The 14,106-nt window shown below is 47.8% G+C and overlaps 1 protein-coding gene across 2 annotated transcripts in view; it reads left to right on the top strand.

Moving 5' to 3' along the window:
* The window catches only part of LOC115082010 (transforming acidic coiled-coil-containing protein 2-like), a 193,583-nt gene that overhangs the window by 45,895 nt on the left and 133,582 nt on the right, over positions 1 to 14,106 (top strand). For both annotated transcript variants that reach the window (XM_029586271.1, XM_029586270.1), the window contains exons 3-4: positions 10,319 to 10,458; positions 11,911 to 13,162. In XM_029586271.1, the coding sequence (XP_029442131.1) occupies positions 10,319 to 10,458; positions 11,911 to 13,162 (1,392 nt within the window). The remainder of the gene's footprint in view (positions 1 to 10,318; positions 10,459 to 11,910; positions 13,163 to 14,106) is intronic.

The raw sequence follows: 14,106 nt of genomic DNA, 5'->3' as shown, positions 1-14,106 counted from the left end.
CACATACACTGGGTTCTTGTGTGGTGTAGCTTGGGAAGATGGATATACAGTACATAGTCTGGGTTTTTTGTGGTTTTCTATGTGTGTGTGTGAGATAGCATGAGAGGATGAATATACAACACATACACAACATCGCACAAGAACCCAGTGTATGTGTGAGAGAGAGAGAGAGAGAGAGTGGGGAGGATCAATATATAACACATTCACACGATTCTTGTTTCACCAGCGAATGTCTAGAACCTCACTCACTTGGTACAATTTGTCTTCCTTGGAAGAAATCTCTGAGGGCTCTGGAAGACAGCACTAGAGGTTTGAGAAGAGAAACGTGGAATACGTTATGAATCTTCAAGGAACCGGGAAGGCATAATTGATAAGTGATGGGCCCTGTCTGCTGGGTAATAGAAAAAGGTTTGATGTAGCGAGGTGCGAGTTTCATGGAGGGTACCCTAAGCTGGATATGGCGGGTACTTAACCAGACCTTGTCTCTGGCCTTGAATTACTGGGCTATGCGCCAGTGCACATCTGTTTTCTTGATTGCTGTAAAGGCGGCCTTCTGCATCATAGCTTCGGTCCAGATCCATAACTCTTGAAGTTTGTGTGCAGTCAATTAAGCTGCTGGGGAAGCAACAGATAGCGGAATGGGTAGTGGAGGGGTCGGTTGCCGTCGATAGACAATCATGAATGGCAAGGCCCTGGTGGCGGTATTTGTGTAAATTGTGGGAGAATTCAGCCCACAGGAGATGTATCCCAATTGTCTTGATGCTCGTTGATGAATGATCTCAGGAAGGTCTTAAGTGTGCGGTTTGTGTGTTCTGCCTGGCTGATAGCTTGGGGGTGGTAAGCTGTGGTAAAGTCCAATGTGATATTGAACTTCTGGCAGAGGGAGCGCCAAAATTTAGCTGTGAACTGGATGCCCCGATCCGAGACAATATGCCAAGGTAACCCATGTAGACGGAAAATATGGGTGGTAAACAAGCTTGCCAGTTCTGGTGCAGAGGGAAGGCCTGGGAGAGCCACGAAGTGGGCCATTTTAGAGAAACAATCGATAATGACCCAAATAACACAGCAGCCATTAGAGAGGGGGAGGTCCACCACAAAGTCGGTGGACTTGATGGATCCAGGGTTCCTTGGGGACTGGCAATGGCTGTAACAGCCCCCAAGGTCATCCCACCATAGGTTTTTGCTGGGTGCAGGTAGGACAAGAGTCCATGTAAGCCTTGACATCTCTCTGCATCTGCGGCCACCAGTAATACTGTTGGAGTAGTGTGAGGGTCTGGGCCCGACCAGGATGTCCTGCAACATGAGAATCGTGGGACCATTCCAAAACTTTCTGATGGATAAGGTGTGGAACGACCATCTTTCCTGGAGGGGCGGTCATGGAAGCAGCCAGGAGAATCCACACTAGGTCAATGATGTGGCCTGGAGGTTCAGGCGTATCTTCAACTTTGAATGATCGGGAGAGGGCATCTGCTTGGACATTCTTGGTGGCTGGCCTGTATCTTACCTCAAAGTCGAAGCGAGCAACCACTTTTGCCACTCCTCTAGTAATTTCTTATCTCCGATGTCTGAGAGCTTCTGAGAGAAGAAGGAGCAAGGATGGAGGAATCCCTTGTCAGAGAGTTGGCTCAATACAGCCCCCACCTCCCCAGAGGAGGCATTGATGTGTAGAATGAAAGGGCGTGTGGGGTCAGGGTGGCAGCGGCACAGTTCCTGGAGGAAGTCCTGCTTTAGCTTAAGAAATAGAACAACAGAATTGGCAACTATATAAATATCACACTGCTGAATAAATCAATATATTATAGTGACATACAAAATTTCATAGAAAGCATTTAACATTAGCTTCATTTCCATTAAATACACAGAAAAAATATATTCAGGAACAACACATATCCCTCCTTATACTTAAACAATCATTCATACATCTAAAAAGTTCTTTTGAATCTTATAGTGAATCTTCTTCCTTATTATCTTGGAATGAATCTTCTTTTTTGCTGCTTCACTGTATTTCAACACTCCCTCCTTTCATTCCTGTCTTCATAACACTCCCAACATGTTTCGCTTCAACAAGCTTCTTCAGGGGAGTAGGAATTCACTACTGTTCCTGAATCTTTTGTACAACTCTCCAAACAACACCCAAAAGAGTCCTTTGTACAAAACTATAATGCATTTAAATAACAATAATTTTATTAAACATCATCATTCAAAATTTCATTTTTGAAAAAAAAACATATGCATAGAATATCCCATATATGCATATGGGATATATGCATATATTTATTTATTTATTTATTTATTTAACATTTTTATATACCGGCATTCGTAGGACACATCATGTCGGTTCACAATTAACTGAGAAAGGAAATTACAATGAACAAGGGTGGCTAACTGGGAGAAATTGGGTAAAAGGACCTGGGTAGATAAGGAAGTGCAAGAAAAGAGAGTCAACAAGCATGAATAACTTAGTTGAGTGACATGGATTAGATATACTGCACTTATAACGTTACATATAAAGAACTTATTTACAGGTTGGGGGGGGGCGAGTGCCCTTATATTCAATTATATGCTAGGGGGAGAGGGGAGGTAAGCGGTAAGGGGGGAGGGGGAAAGAAGATGTGGAATGACGAGGGAAAGTAAAGGGAGGTTGCTAGGGGGTGAGGGCGGGGTGGGGGGAGGCTGCAAGGGGCAGGGGACGGGTGAATGGTATGGGAGGGTGAGCAGTGGGTGTACTGGAATGGTTTCCGGGGTGAAAATGCGTGAGAGGGCTGTGCGGAAGTTGGGGTTCCAGGTTGAGCAGGGCCTAGGGATGAGAGGAGTTGGGGTAAGCTTGTTTAAACAGCCATGTCTTGATTCCTTTTTTGAAATGGCTCAGGGACGGTTCTAAACGGAGTGTGGCAGGGAGGGAGTTCCAGAGGGTGGGGCCCGCGATAGAGAAGGCTCTTTCCCTGGTAGTGGTAAGGTGCCCGATTTTGAGTGAGGGGGTTTGGAGTGTGCCGGCGAGGGCGTTTCTGGTAGGGCGGTTAGTTTGACGGAATTCCCATATGATATTGGAGACTAGGATGAATAAAAGGGTTCCCTCGCATTTTTTGGTTGAATTGGCAGCCATTGCTTTAACTAAAAATTATTTTTTTTTTTAAAGAAGAATTCTTTCAGCAAATTCATGAAACTGCAATGGGTGCCACTATGGCCCCTGATGTTTGTATGCCACTGCATTTGAGGAGAAATATATATACTCTTCCCCTTTGTACAAATTTGTGAAATTATGGTGTCGTTATATAGACGATATTCTTATCATCTGGTCGGGGTCTCAGGTATTGTTTGAAGAATTCTTTAACCAATTAAATCAGAGGGATATTAACTTAAAGTTTACTTGTGATATACAAACTCAAAAACGGTTCCTTTTTTGGACATGAAAGTTTGCAATGATAATGGGATACTCACAACTGAGTTGTATCGGAAAGCCACTGATAGAAATAGTCTTTTGTATTTCATGAGTTTTCATCCCAAACACATTAGAGAAAACATTCCATTACTTTTATCTGCCTAAGATACCCAGTTTTACCTAGTCCCCCCTTCCCAACATCTTTGATGTTTTATACTGTTTCATTCTCTTATGCAATTATTTGTTCTATGTAAGGGCCATGCCCGAAAGTTCTGCGTTGTTTGTAAACTGATACGATGTGCAAACGGCTATCGGTATAGAAGAAACTCTAAATAAATAAATAAATAAATCAGTCAAGTTTTTTGTGTTAGGAAGATTTGTTCGGATGTGGGAATTTTCAAAAAACATGCTTGTGATTTACGAAAAAGATTTGAGGTGAGAGGATATCCTGAACGTGTGGTAAGAGAGGCTTATAAGAGAGCAAGATATATAAATAGAGATCTGCTCTTAACTTCTCGAAAGTCGGGTGAGTCTCCATCTTTAGTGTGTGTACTGCCTTTTTCGAACAGAGTGGGTGATTTGATCCAGATCATGAAACATTGGCATTTGGTACAAGGTTTTGCAGGCTTAGAAGATCCTCCAATTTTTTCTTTTCGCAGATCTAAAAATCTGAGAGATATGTTGGTACATTCAGATGAGAGATCATGTGATGATTTTGATAGACCTATAGGAGGACATAGCTTGTGTAAGTTATCATTGACAAGATTTTTTGTCCATCCGATTTTTGGACATAAGATGTTTTTGAGATCACTTACTATGTGCCAGTCAATGTCGGTGGTCTATATTGTTAAATGTACGTGTAATTTATTTTATGTTGGTAAGACCTCCAGAAAAATTAACACGGATAATGGAACACTGTAGTCAGATTCGAAATGGAGTTGAGACAGCCCCGGTGGTAGAGCACTGGCGGCAGTATCAACGTTCAGCAGAAGATCTGCACTTTTTTGTTGTTGAAGGAATAAGTAATAGGAGAGCCGGGGATATCAACAAAATGTTGTTACAGGCAGAGCAGAAATGGATTTTCTTTTTGAGAACCTTAGCGCTGGCAGGTTTAAATGAAAAAGTTGATTGGGTGGCTTGTTTTTGAATAGCAGTATTTTGATTGGCTCTTGGGCCCTTTAAAGTGTGCTACGAGGGTTCGGTGTAGGTATCTGATTCAAACAGCTGAGTGGCGTGTCATAATGGACGCTGGAGGAATGTGGGCATTTTCATTGTGTTTGTGGTAAAGTTTTTTCAACTTTTCAGGCATAGATTTTTCTCTCTATAGATATAAAAGGCTTTTTGGTAGAATTTAACAGCAAAAGAATTAAAAGTGTGAGTACTAATTTAATTGTTTCAGAATGAAAAAGACATGTGAGAATTGAAGGATAATATTTTCTCCGTGGACTTACTCGAATCTTTAAATTTGGGATCGGAAGCATGTGCATATATGGGATATTCTTAGCTTAAGAAAGGCAGTGACTGCCTCTGGAGGCCAGTCCTTGGTATTTACCCCTTTCCTGGTGAGTGCTGTAAGGGGTGCTGCAGTCTCAGAGAAGTTGGGAATAAAATGTCGGTAGAAATTTGCAAATCCCAAATATTTCTGCAAGGGATGAAGACTGGAGGGTTGTGGCCAATTCAGAATATACTTTACTTTCTCGGGATCCTTGCGGAAGCTTGGCGTATAGCTCATGGACCCTTAGTCTCTGGAGAACCTGCCAGACATTGCAACGATTGGAAAGGAGGTCTCTGGAGAAGATGAGAATATCATCTAGGTAAACCACCACGCATGCGTATAGGAGGTCCCTGAAGATCTTGTTCATCATGCCTTGGAATACGGCGGGAGCATTGCATAAGCCAAAGGGCACAACCAGGTATTCGTAATGACCATCTCGCGTATTGAACGTGGTCTTCCACTCGTCCCCTTGCTTGATCCGAATTAGATTGTAGGCCCTGCGCAGATCCAGCTTTGTGAATATCCTGGCCCCTTGTAGTCGATCTAATAGTTCCAGGTTAAGTGGCAGGGGTTTTGGTCCTTCTTGGTTATAGTGTTTAGACCCTTGTAGTCTATACAGGGGTGAAACATCCCATCCTTCTTGGCTACAAAGAAGAACCCTGCACCCAGGGAGGAGGGCCTGATAAATCCCTGATAAATCCCTGATGTGGATGGCCTGATAAATCCTTTGTTGAGATTTTCTTGAATGTATTAGGACATGGCTTTGGTCTCCGGAAGAGATACGGGATACACTCTTCCCCGTGGTGGGATGGCCCTGGACAAGGCTAATGGCACAGTTCAAGGAATGGTGCTTTGGCAAGGTCTCTGCTGCCTTTTTGGAAAACATGTCCACATAGCATGCTGCAGTGGCAGTCCACTGTGAAGTCGTGGCTTGCAGAACAGAAAGGGGAGGTCTAACTGGAAGGAGGCACTAGGTGTGGCAATGAGGACTCCACCTTGTCAGCTAGAGGGATCCCCAGTCAAAGCTAGGGGAGTGCAGTTGTGACCAGAGTAGTCACATTACAATCGGGTGTATGGCCTTCTCGATGATATGGAAGACTATCTCCTCCTGGTGTAGAATGCCAGTGCATAGCCACAGTGGCACAGTCATCGCGGTGATTCGGCCGGACAGAAGTTCTCCATAGATGGAAGAAATGATTAGTGGTGAGTCCCTGGGACTGTCGGTAGTTTCAGGTGTTTCACTAGGGCCTTCATGGTGAAGTTTCCCACCACACCGTAGTCCACCAGCACGAGGGTGGAGAATTCGTGTTCATCCGTAGTTATTGCCACTGGAAATGTAAATTAGGGAGTGGGAATGGTATAGCCTAGGATCATCTCCCCATTGACTCCTAGGCTCGGGCGTTTCCCTGCTTCACTGGACATTGAGCCAGCAGGTGCCCTTTCCCTGCGCAGTAAAAGCAGAGTCCCAGGGCACGGTGACAGTGCTTTTCCTATGGCATGAGGTGGCTCTGCTCGAGCTGTATTGGTTCTTCATGGAGTTTTCAGGCAGAGATTTCCATGGGTAACGGAGCAAGGGGACATGAAAACGATGGAGCGAGTTGCATGTGCCTATGTTGGACTCGCAATTCCCGTGCCCTTTGCAGGAGACGTCAGAAATCAATTCTCCCGGCCAGGTCGATGAGGGCATCGAGCAATTCTGGTAGCTCTTGGGCTGCTGATTCATCCTTGATTCGAGAGGATAGTCCCTCCAAAAAAATGTTCCTGAGACTCTCCTCTCTCCAATTCCATAGCCATGCTTTGAAATTTGATGGTGTAGTCCATCAGGGTCCTAGTCTCTTGTCATAGGTGCAGCAGGTCTGACCCTCACAGTGTCCAGATGGCCGATTTCATTGAATACCTGCTTAAAGGCCTTGACCAATTATTGCAGGTCCTGAAGCAAAGCATCTCCCTGCTCCCTCAAGGGGGAATCCCAAGCCAGTGCCTTCCCGTTGTGAATGATCCACGCCGCTGTGGTACCGGTCCACCACTCCGTCAGATCCAGGCCACTTCTGCCTCTGGGCTCCTTTTGCACCGTCCTGCAGCACTTTTAGTCCCAGACTTCAAAATGGGCCTCCGCTGCCCTAGCCTGGCTAGGGCCCCTCCTTGAGCTGGGCTGGTAAATAAAGTTAGCCAAGCTCCCCCCAAAATAACATAGAAACACAAGTTATATAAACAGTCTGTATTGCTCCAGAAAATTTATTTTGCTACTCACACCACCCCCCAGTCCAACAGCTGGGTTTTCCCAAAATATCTCCTGCTCTTCAGAACACAAAAGTAATGCTTAGGCTTTATAGCCCTGCTAGGGGATTGCACAACTCTCCCCAACTCCCCTACGATGTGCTGCAGTCAGCGGTCTTCCCAAACCAAAATCTAGTAAGAGCCCCCTCTGGAAAACAAGCAAAAACAAGGAACATTTCTCTCAGTGTTTTAAATCTTCCCTTCCCGCAACCACGTCACTCACTCCGGTTCCATGGCTGACTGCGAGGACTCCTCTGTCAATGAATCCACCTCCATGAGACTTCCCTCTTCCTCTGAAGAGCAGGCCTTCTTATTCCAGCTCCACCATTCAGGCCCACCCTCCTCTTCAATTACCATCGGTTCAGATGTATCTGATTCACTATTATGGCGCACAGCTGGCTGCTCTGTTTCCTCCCATACCCATGGGTCAAGCTGTGCCTCTAAGAGCTTGGGAGTTGTAGTCCTTCTAACCCTCTCTAGCACCCCCTGGTGTCTAACTCGAGTGTCAGTTGTTCTTTTCTTCACATTGTTCCGGCTTTTCTACCCCACATAGGGTTGTGCTTTTCTTCACATTATTCCGGCTTTTCTGCCCCACATAGGGTTGTGCTTCATCACACCCTAGAGGAGGGAGAAAATGAAGGTTGTTTTAAAGGTGTCATTGGAGAACTGCGCGGGTTGAAGATAAAAGTGCGGAGTCAGGAACCAGCTGCTCAAGGAGTGTGACCTGTTGCTGAGGCATCGATAGCTTCTCTGGCCCGGCCTTATATAGGAAGGCCAAGATGACATCATCAGGAGGCGCTGCAGGGACTTTCCCGGATGTGAGCCCTTTAAATTGGCCTGAGTCGTGCGCAGCAAGGGCTGCTCACCTGGCAGAGCGGCGTTCCCTGTGCAGCGCGGCCTCTCGTGTGTGGCGGCCTGCAGTGCCTGCGGTCAGGGCACCCTCGCGGTGCCGGTGGTCCTTCCGGCAGTCTGGCGTCTCAGGTAAGCGCGGCCGGCTGAGCGCAACAATTGGCCACCTCCAGCCTTCTGGTACTGAGGCTGATTTAAATGATCGTTTGCAAATGACCAGAAAGAGAACGCTGGGGTGAATAATATCTGGTCCCAGGAATTTGCTATTCTTTAATCTGTCAATCTGAGTTATTACATTTCATTTAGTCGCTGAGAGTGATCGCCATCAAAAAATGTTTTCCACTATGGCTATGACCCCGCCAGCCTCCTCAGTAAAGACAGAGGCAAAGAATTCATGTAGTTTTTCTGCTGTTTCCTTGTCTTCCCTGTTACCCCTTGGACGTCTAATGGCCCAACTGAATCCCTCAAAAGCTTTTTGCTTTGAAAATACCTGAAAAAGTTTTTATTATTGTTTTTACCTCTATGGCAAGCTTTGTTTTCAAATTATCTTTTATACATCTGACTTGCCAGTTCTTAGGCTCTTCCCTGTTTTCCTCTTTTGGGTTTGCTTTCCTATTTTTGAATGATTTATTTATTTATTTATTTATTTATTTATTTATTTATTTAACAGTTTTATATACCGAATTTCTTGTAACAGGATTACAAATCAAAACGGTTTACATAATAACAATAACAGTGCCTCAAATAGTGCAATTACATAAAACAGAGTACTGTGCAATAATCTGTATATAGGTTCTGTTAGAGCTCAATCCCTTAGCATATACCCTTAGCATTTCCTCTTTTTTCTTTTATATATGTTACCTAGCTACTATATTATCTGTTTTTTGTAAGGGCTCCGCCCAATGGTTTTTTGTTCACTGTAAACCGATGCGATGTGCGAACGGACATCGGTATATAAGAAATGTTAAATAAATAAATAAATAAATAAATACAGAACTAGGATCATGAAACTGTTGAAACAAACCAGGGTATATATATATATATATATATATATATATATATATATAAAAGGGTTTATATAAGGGTATATATATATATATATATATACCCTTATATAAACCAGGGTATATATATATATATATATATATATATATATATATACCCTTATATAAACCAGGGTATATATATATATATATGATGCCCTTTTGGCTTAATTACCTCTTTTTATCAGACTATTAAACCACGTGGGCAGTCGTTTAGTTTTCCTTCAGCCTTTTTTAGTGCATGGAATACATTTTGTCTGGGCCTCAGGGATGGTAATTTTAAAGAAGCATTTGGCTAAATGGCTTTGAATACGGACCTCAAGTTGATTTTCCAGCACGTTCTGTAATAATGGCTAAAGGTGCATGATGCTGGGTTTCATTTTAGGTGTCAGCAACCAGGGAAAGGATCTGGGTGTCACCGTGGACAATACTTTGAAATCCTCATTTCAGTGTACAGCAGTGGTCAAGAAAGCAAATAGAAGGCTAGGGATTATTAGGAAAGGAATTGAGAATATCCTAATGCCTCTGTATCCCTCCATGGTGCAACCTCATCCTGAGTATTGTGTGCAGTTCTGGTCACCACATCTCAAGAAAGATAAAGCAGAATTAGAAAAGGTAGCGAATAGGGCAACCAGAATATAAAGGGGATGGAACAGCTCCCCTATGAGGAAAGGCTGAAGAGGTTAGGACTCGTCAGCTTGGAGAAGAGACGACTGAGGGGGGATATGATAGAGGTTTATAAAATCATGAATGGGATGGCTCACAGGCTACGTTTGTACCTGGGGCAAGTGACCTGCCCAAGGTCACCAGGGCTAGGAGTGGCATTTGAACCCTGGTTTGTGGTCTGATGCTCCTCCTGGCTATAGACCTGATCTTAGCCGTGTACAGGTCTGGTGGAAGGTCTGAGGTAGTGGCCTTCAGCCAGTCTTCCCCTGCTGACTTTTGTGGGGTAGGAGAGGGACATTCATTTGTGAGGGAGGAGAGGTGTGCGAGGAGAGCGGCTTAAAGCCGTGCAGCATTTGAAAGAGTTTCTGCTAGTGGAAAAGTTCACCTTCTCCTTGTATTTCTTTTCTGGATGTGCGGGAGCTCGCTAACATTGCACATTTATGGAACAACAGCTAAAGCCTGTTCTTACCTGGAGAAGAATAATCCCCCTTGCTTGTGATAGAAATTCAGCCCTTGCACGAGCCTCTGTCCTGTCCCTGCACGAGGTCTAACGCTTTGCTGGGTGTATGACGTGTCCCTCTCATCCCCTGCTTTCTTCTTGGGTTATAGGAGCTCGGATTCAGAAGAAGCTTTTGAGACACCAGAATCGACCACCCCAGTGAAAGCCCCTCCCTCACCTCCACCCCCTCTGCCACCCCCACCAGCACCAGAAGAGATTCCAAGGTCCCAGCTTCCCTCTGCGGACACAGGTAATGCGGGGACTGGAGGAGGGGAGGAGGGGAAGGGCACAGGGAAGGAGGGAGGGAAGGAGAGAAGGGAAGGGCACAGGGAATGCGGGGACTGATGGAGGGAGGAGGGAGAAGGGCACAGGGAATGAGGGAGGGAAGGAGAGAAGGGAAGGGCACAGGTAATGCGGGGACTGATGGGAGGGAAGGAGGGAGAAGGGCACAGGGAAGGAGAGAAGGGAAGGACACAGGGAATGAGGGAATGATGGAGGGAAGGAGGGAGAAGGGCACAGGGAATGAGGGAGGGAAGGAGAGAAGGGAAGGGCACAGGTAATGCGGGGACTGATGGAGGGAAGGAGGGAGAAGGGAAGGGCACAGGGAATGAGGGAATGATGGAGGGAAGAAGGGAGAAGGGCACAGGGAATGAGGGAGGGAAGGAGAGAAGGGAAGGGCACAGGGAATGAGGGAATGATGGAGGGAAGGAGGGAGAAGGGCACAGGGAATGAGGGAGTGAAGGAGAGAAGGGAAGGGCACAGGTAATGCGGGGACTGATGGAGGGAGGAGAGAGAAGGGCACAGGGAATGAGGGAGGGAAGGGCACAGGGAATGAGGAAGGGAAGGAGAGAAGGGAAGGGCACAGGGAAAGAGGGAGGGAAGGGCACAGGGAATGAAGGAGGGAAGGAGAGAAGGGAAGGGCACAGGGAATGCGGGGACTGATGGGAGGGAAGGAGGGAGAAGGGCACAGGGAAGGAGAGAAGGGAAGGGCACAGGGAATGAGGGAATGATGGAGGGAAGGAGGGAGAAGGGCACAGGGAATGAGGGAGGGAAGGAGAGAAGGGAAGGGCACAGGGAATGAGGGAATGATGGAGGGAAGGAGGGAGAAGGGCACAGGGAATAAGGGAGGGAAGGAGAGAAGGGAAGGACACAGGGAATGAGGGAATGATGGAGGGAAGGAGGGAGAAGGGCACAGGGAATGAGGGAGGGAAGGAGGGAGAAGGGAAGGGCACAGGGAATGAGGGAATGATGGAGGGAAGGAGGGAGAAGGGCACAGGGAATGAGGGAGGGAAGGAGAGAAGGGAAGGGCACAGGGAATGAGGGAATGATGGAGGGAAGGAGGGAGAAGGGCACAGGGAATGAGGGAGTGAAGGAGAGAAGGGAAGGGCACAGGGAATGAGGGAGGGAAGGGCACAGGGAATGATGGAGGGAAGGAGGGAGAAGGGAAGGACACAGGTAATGAGGGAATGATGGAGGGATGGATGAAGGGGAGAAGGGCACAGATAAGAAGGGGCAGATGGATGGATGGAAGGAGGATTGTGGTGTGAGCAGCACCTCTCCTTGCTCTGTAGCCTCTGGACAGATGTTTGCAGCCCTGTCCTCAGTAGGTGTCTTGGCGTCTCTGCCAGTTCTTGGTGCCTGGCACGTGATGCCTCTTGATGAGCGCAGTCTCTCCCTAGCTGATGGCTTTTTCCCTCCGCAGGACTGGGCTCCATCTCAGAGAGCATCTCAGCCACCGATGTATCCCATGCGGAGTCCCTGGGGGAGAGCCCTTTCCCACCCCCCTCCCGCTCCTTTTCCATGGTGTTTGATGAGGATAAACCGATAGCGAGCAGTGGCACCTACAACCTGGACTTTGAGGGTCCTGATCTTGTCGATCCATTCCTTTCTTCCCCCTTGGAGCTGGGCTTTTCGGAGGCTCTGAGGCAGGATCCCAAAGTCAAGTTGCGCCGGAAATCCACTGACTCTCTGCCTGTGTCCCGCGCCCCTCTCTCCCGCTCCCTTAGTTTGCAAGCCAGCGACTTCGAGACCTCGTCCTACCTGGACAGCAGTGAGGTGACGGTCACAGCGGCGGAGATTTCCAACACCGGGAACGAGAGCGCTCCCAGCACCCTCAAGAGAACCAAGAAACCCCGGCCTCCGTCCTTAAAGAAGAAGCAAACGCCTAGAAAATCAGAGGACGCCAAGGAACCCACAGCAGAGACGTCTAGCATTGGTCTGGAAGTGGAGGACCCGGCCACAGCAGGCCCAGCACCAGAGGCTCCTGAGATCTGGGAAAGTAACTCCAAGCCTTCTACAGACCCTCCTCCTCCACCCTGCTCCTTCCTTTCTCAGCAGCCTCCCGCTGGGGAGATCAGCAGCACGGAGCAGGGGACTCCGCTGACTTCACAGGGAGTCGGGTCTCCTCCCCTAGCTGTTGCTGAGGCATCGCAGGTGATCCCACTGCACCCGGAAGATCCAGAGGACACAGCAGTCAAAGGCCAGGCCGTCAGGCTGGAGTTTGATTATTCAGAGGAAAAGGAAAGGTCCCACACGCCCAAAAAACTGGGGAAGAAAACCAGTGCCAAAATGCCACTGCGGAGGCCAAAGACTAAAAAGGCAGTGGAGAGGCAGGACAGTGAGCCCAGCGTGCCCGGCAAGCCCTCGGCAGAGCCCACTGACCTGCTCATCTCCACAGGCTCCTACACTTTGCAAATCGACAAGTGGGATGACCCCAACTTTAACCCATTTTCCTCAGCTAATAAAATGCAAGAATATCCCAAACCGGCTCTTTCTGTAGACAAAGCGGAGGCAGAGGATCCAGGGGAGCTGCTCAGACCTTCCTCAAAGGGAACCGGCTCGCTTCCCAAGGCTCCCGCCTCCTTTGAGATATCGACCAGCCCCAGCGAGACCTACGCAAATGAAGGGGAAACCCCCAGCAAGGCGGCAAAAAAGAAGAAGACGCCGCTCAAGACGTAAGTGAAACTCTAGAGAGCCTTTTGGTTAGTGGAGAGCCACGGAGCTGCAGGGAGCGTTGAAGAGGGGGAGTCAGAGAGAACAGGAGTTCAGTTCACAGAAATGCTGGTAAAGAGATGAACGTGGCTGGGCGGCAGGGACCGCGCTGCCATGAGGAGGGCCTGAGCTCGAGTCACGACCCCGGCTTCTACCTCCCGGGCTGTTCCCAGCCCCCAGGTGAGGGAAGGCTCAGCCATGCACTCCCTCATCAGACAAGTCACCCCTATCTGTGCCCTTCTCCTCCTCCACCAATTCCTGACTCCCTGCTACAAAAGCCTTCACTCTGCAGCTCCTCACCACTTCTCCTCTCTTATCTCTCTCTAACCCTCTCCTCATGCACTTCCTCATCAGACAAGTCACTCCTATCTGTGCCCTTCTCCCCTACTGCCAATTCCTGACTCCCTGCTACAAGAGCCTTCACTCTGCAGCTCCTCACTGCCTCTCCTCTCTTATCGCTCTCTAACCCTCTCCTCATGCACTCCCTCATCAGACAAGTCACTCCTATCTGTGCCCTTCTCCCCTACTGCCAATTCCTGACTCCCTGCTACAAGAGCCTTCACTCTGCAGCTCCTCACTACCTCTCCTCTCTTATCTCTCTCTACACCCTCCTCATGCACTCCCTCATCAGACAAGTCACTCCTATCTGTGCCCTTCTCCCCTACTGCCAATTCCTGACTCCCTGCTACAAGAGCCTTCACTCTGCAGCTCCTCACTCCCTCTCCTCTCTTATCTCTCTCTACACCCTCCTCATGCACTCCCTCATCAGACAAGTCACTCCTATCTGTGGCCTTCTCCTCCTCCACCAATTCCTCACTCCCTGCTACAAGAGCCTTCACTCTGCAGCTCCTCACTACCTCTCCTCTCTTCTCTCTCTAACCCCCTCCTCATGCACTCCCTCATCAGA

This window comes from Rhinatrema bivittatum, unplaced genomic scaffold, assembly GCF_901001135.1.
Source record: "Rhinatrema bivittatum unplaced genomic scaffold, aRhiBiv1.1, whole genome shotgun sequence".
NCBI lineage: Eukaryota > Metazoa > Chordata > Amphibia > Gymnophiona > Rhinatrematidae > Rhinatrema > Rhinatrema bivittatum.
Note: the sequence above shows the minus strand (reverse complement) of the source record. Positions and strands in the feature narration are given on the sequence as shown.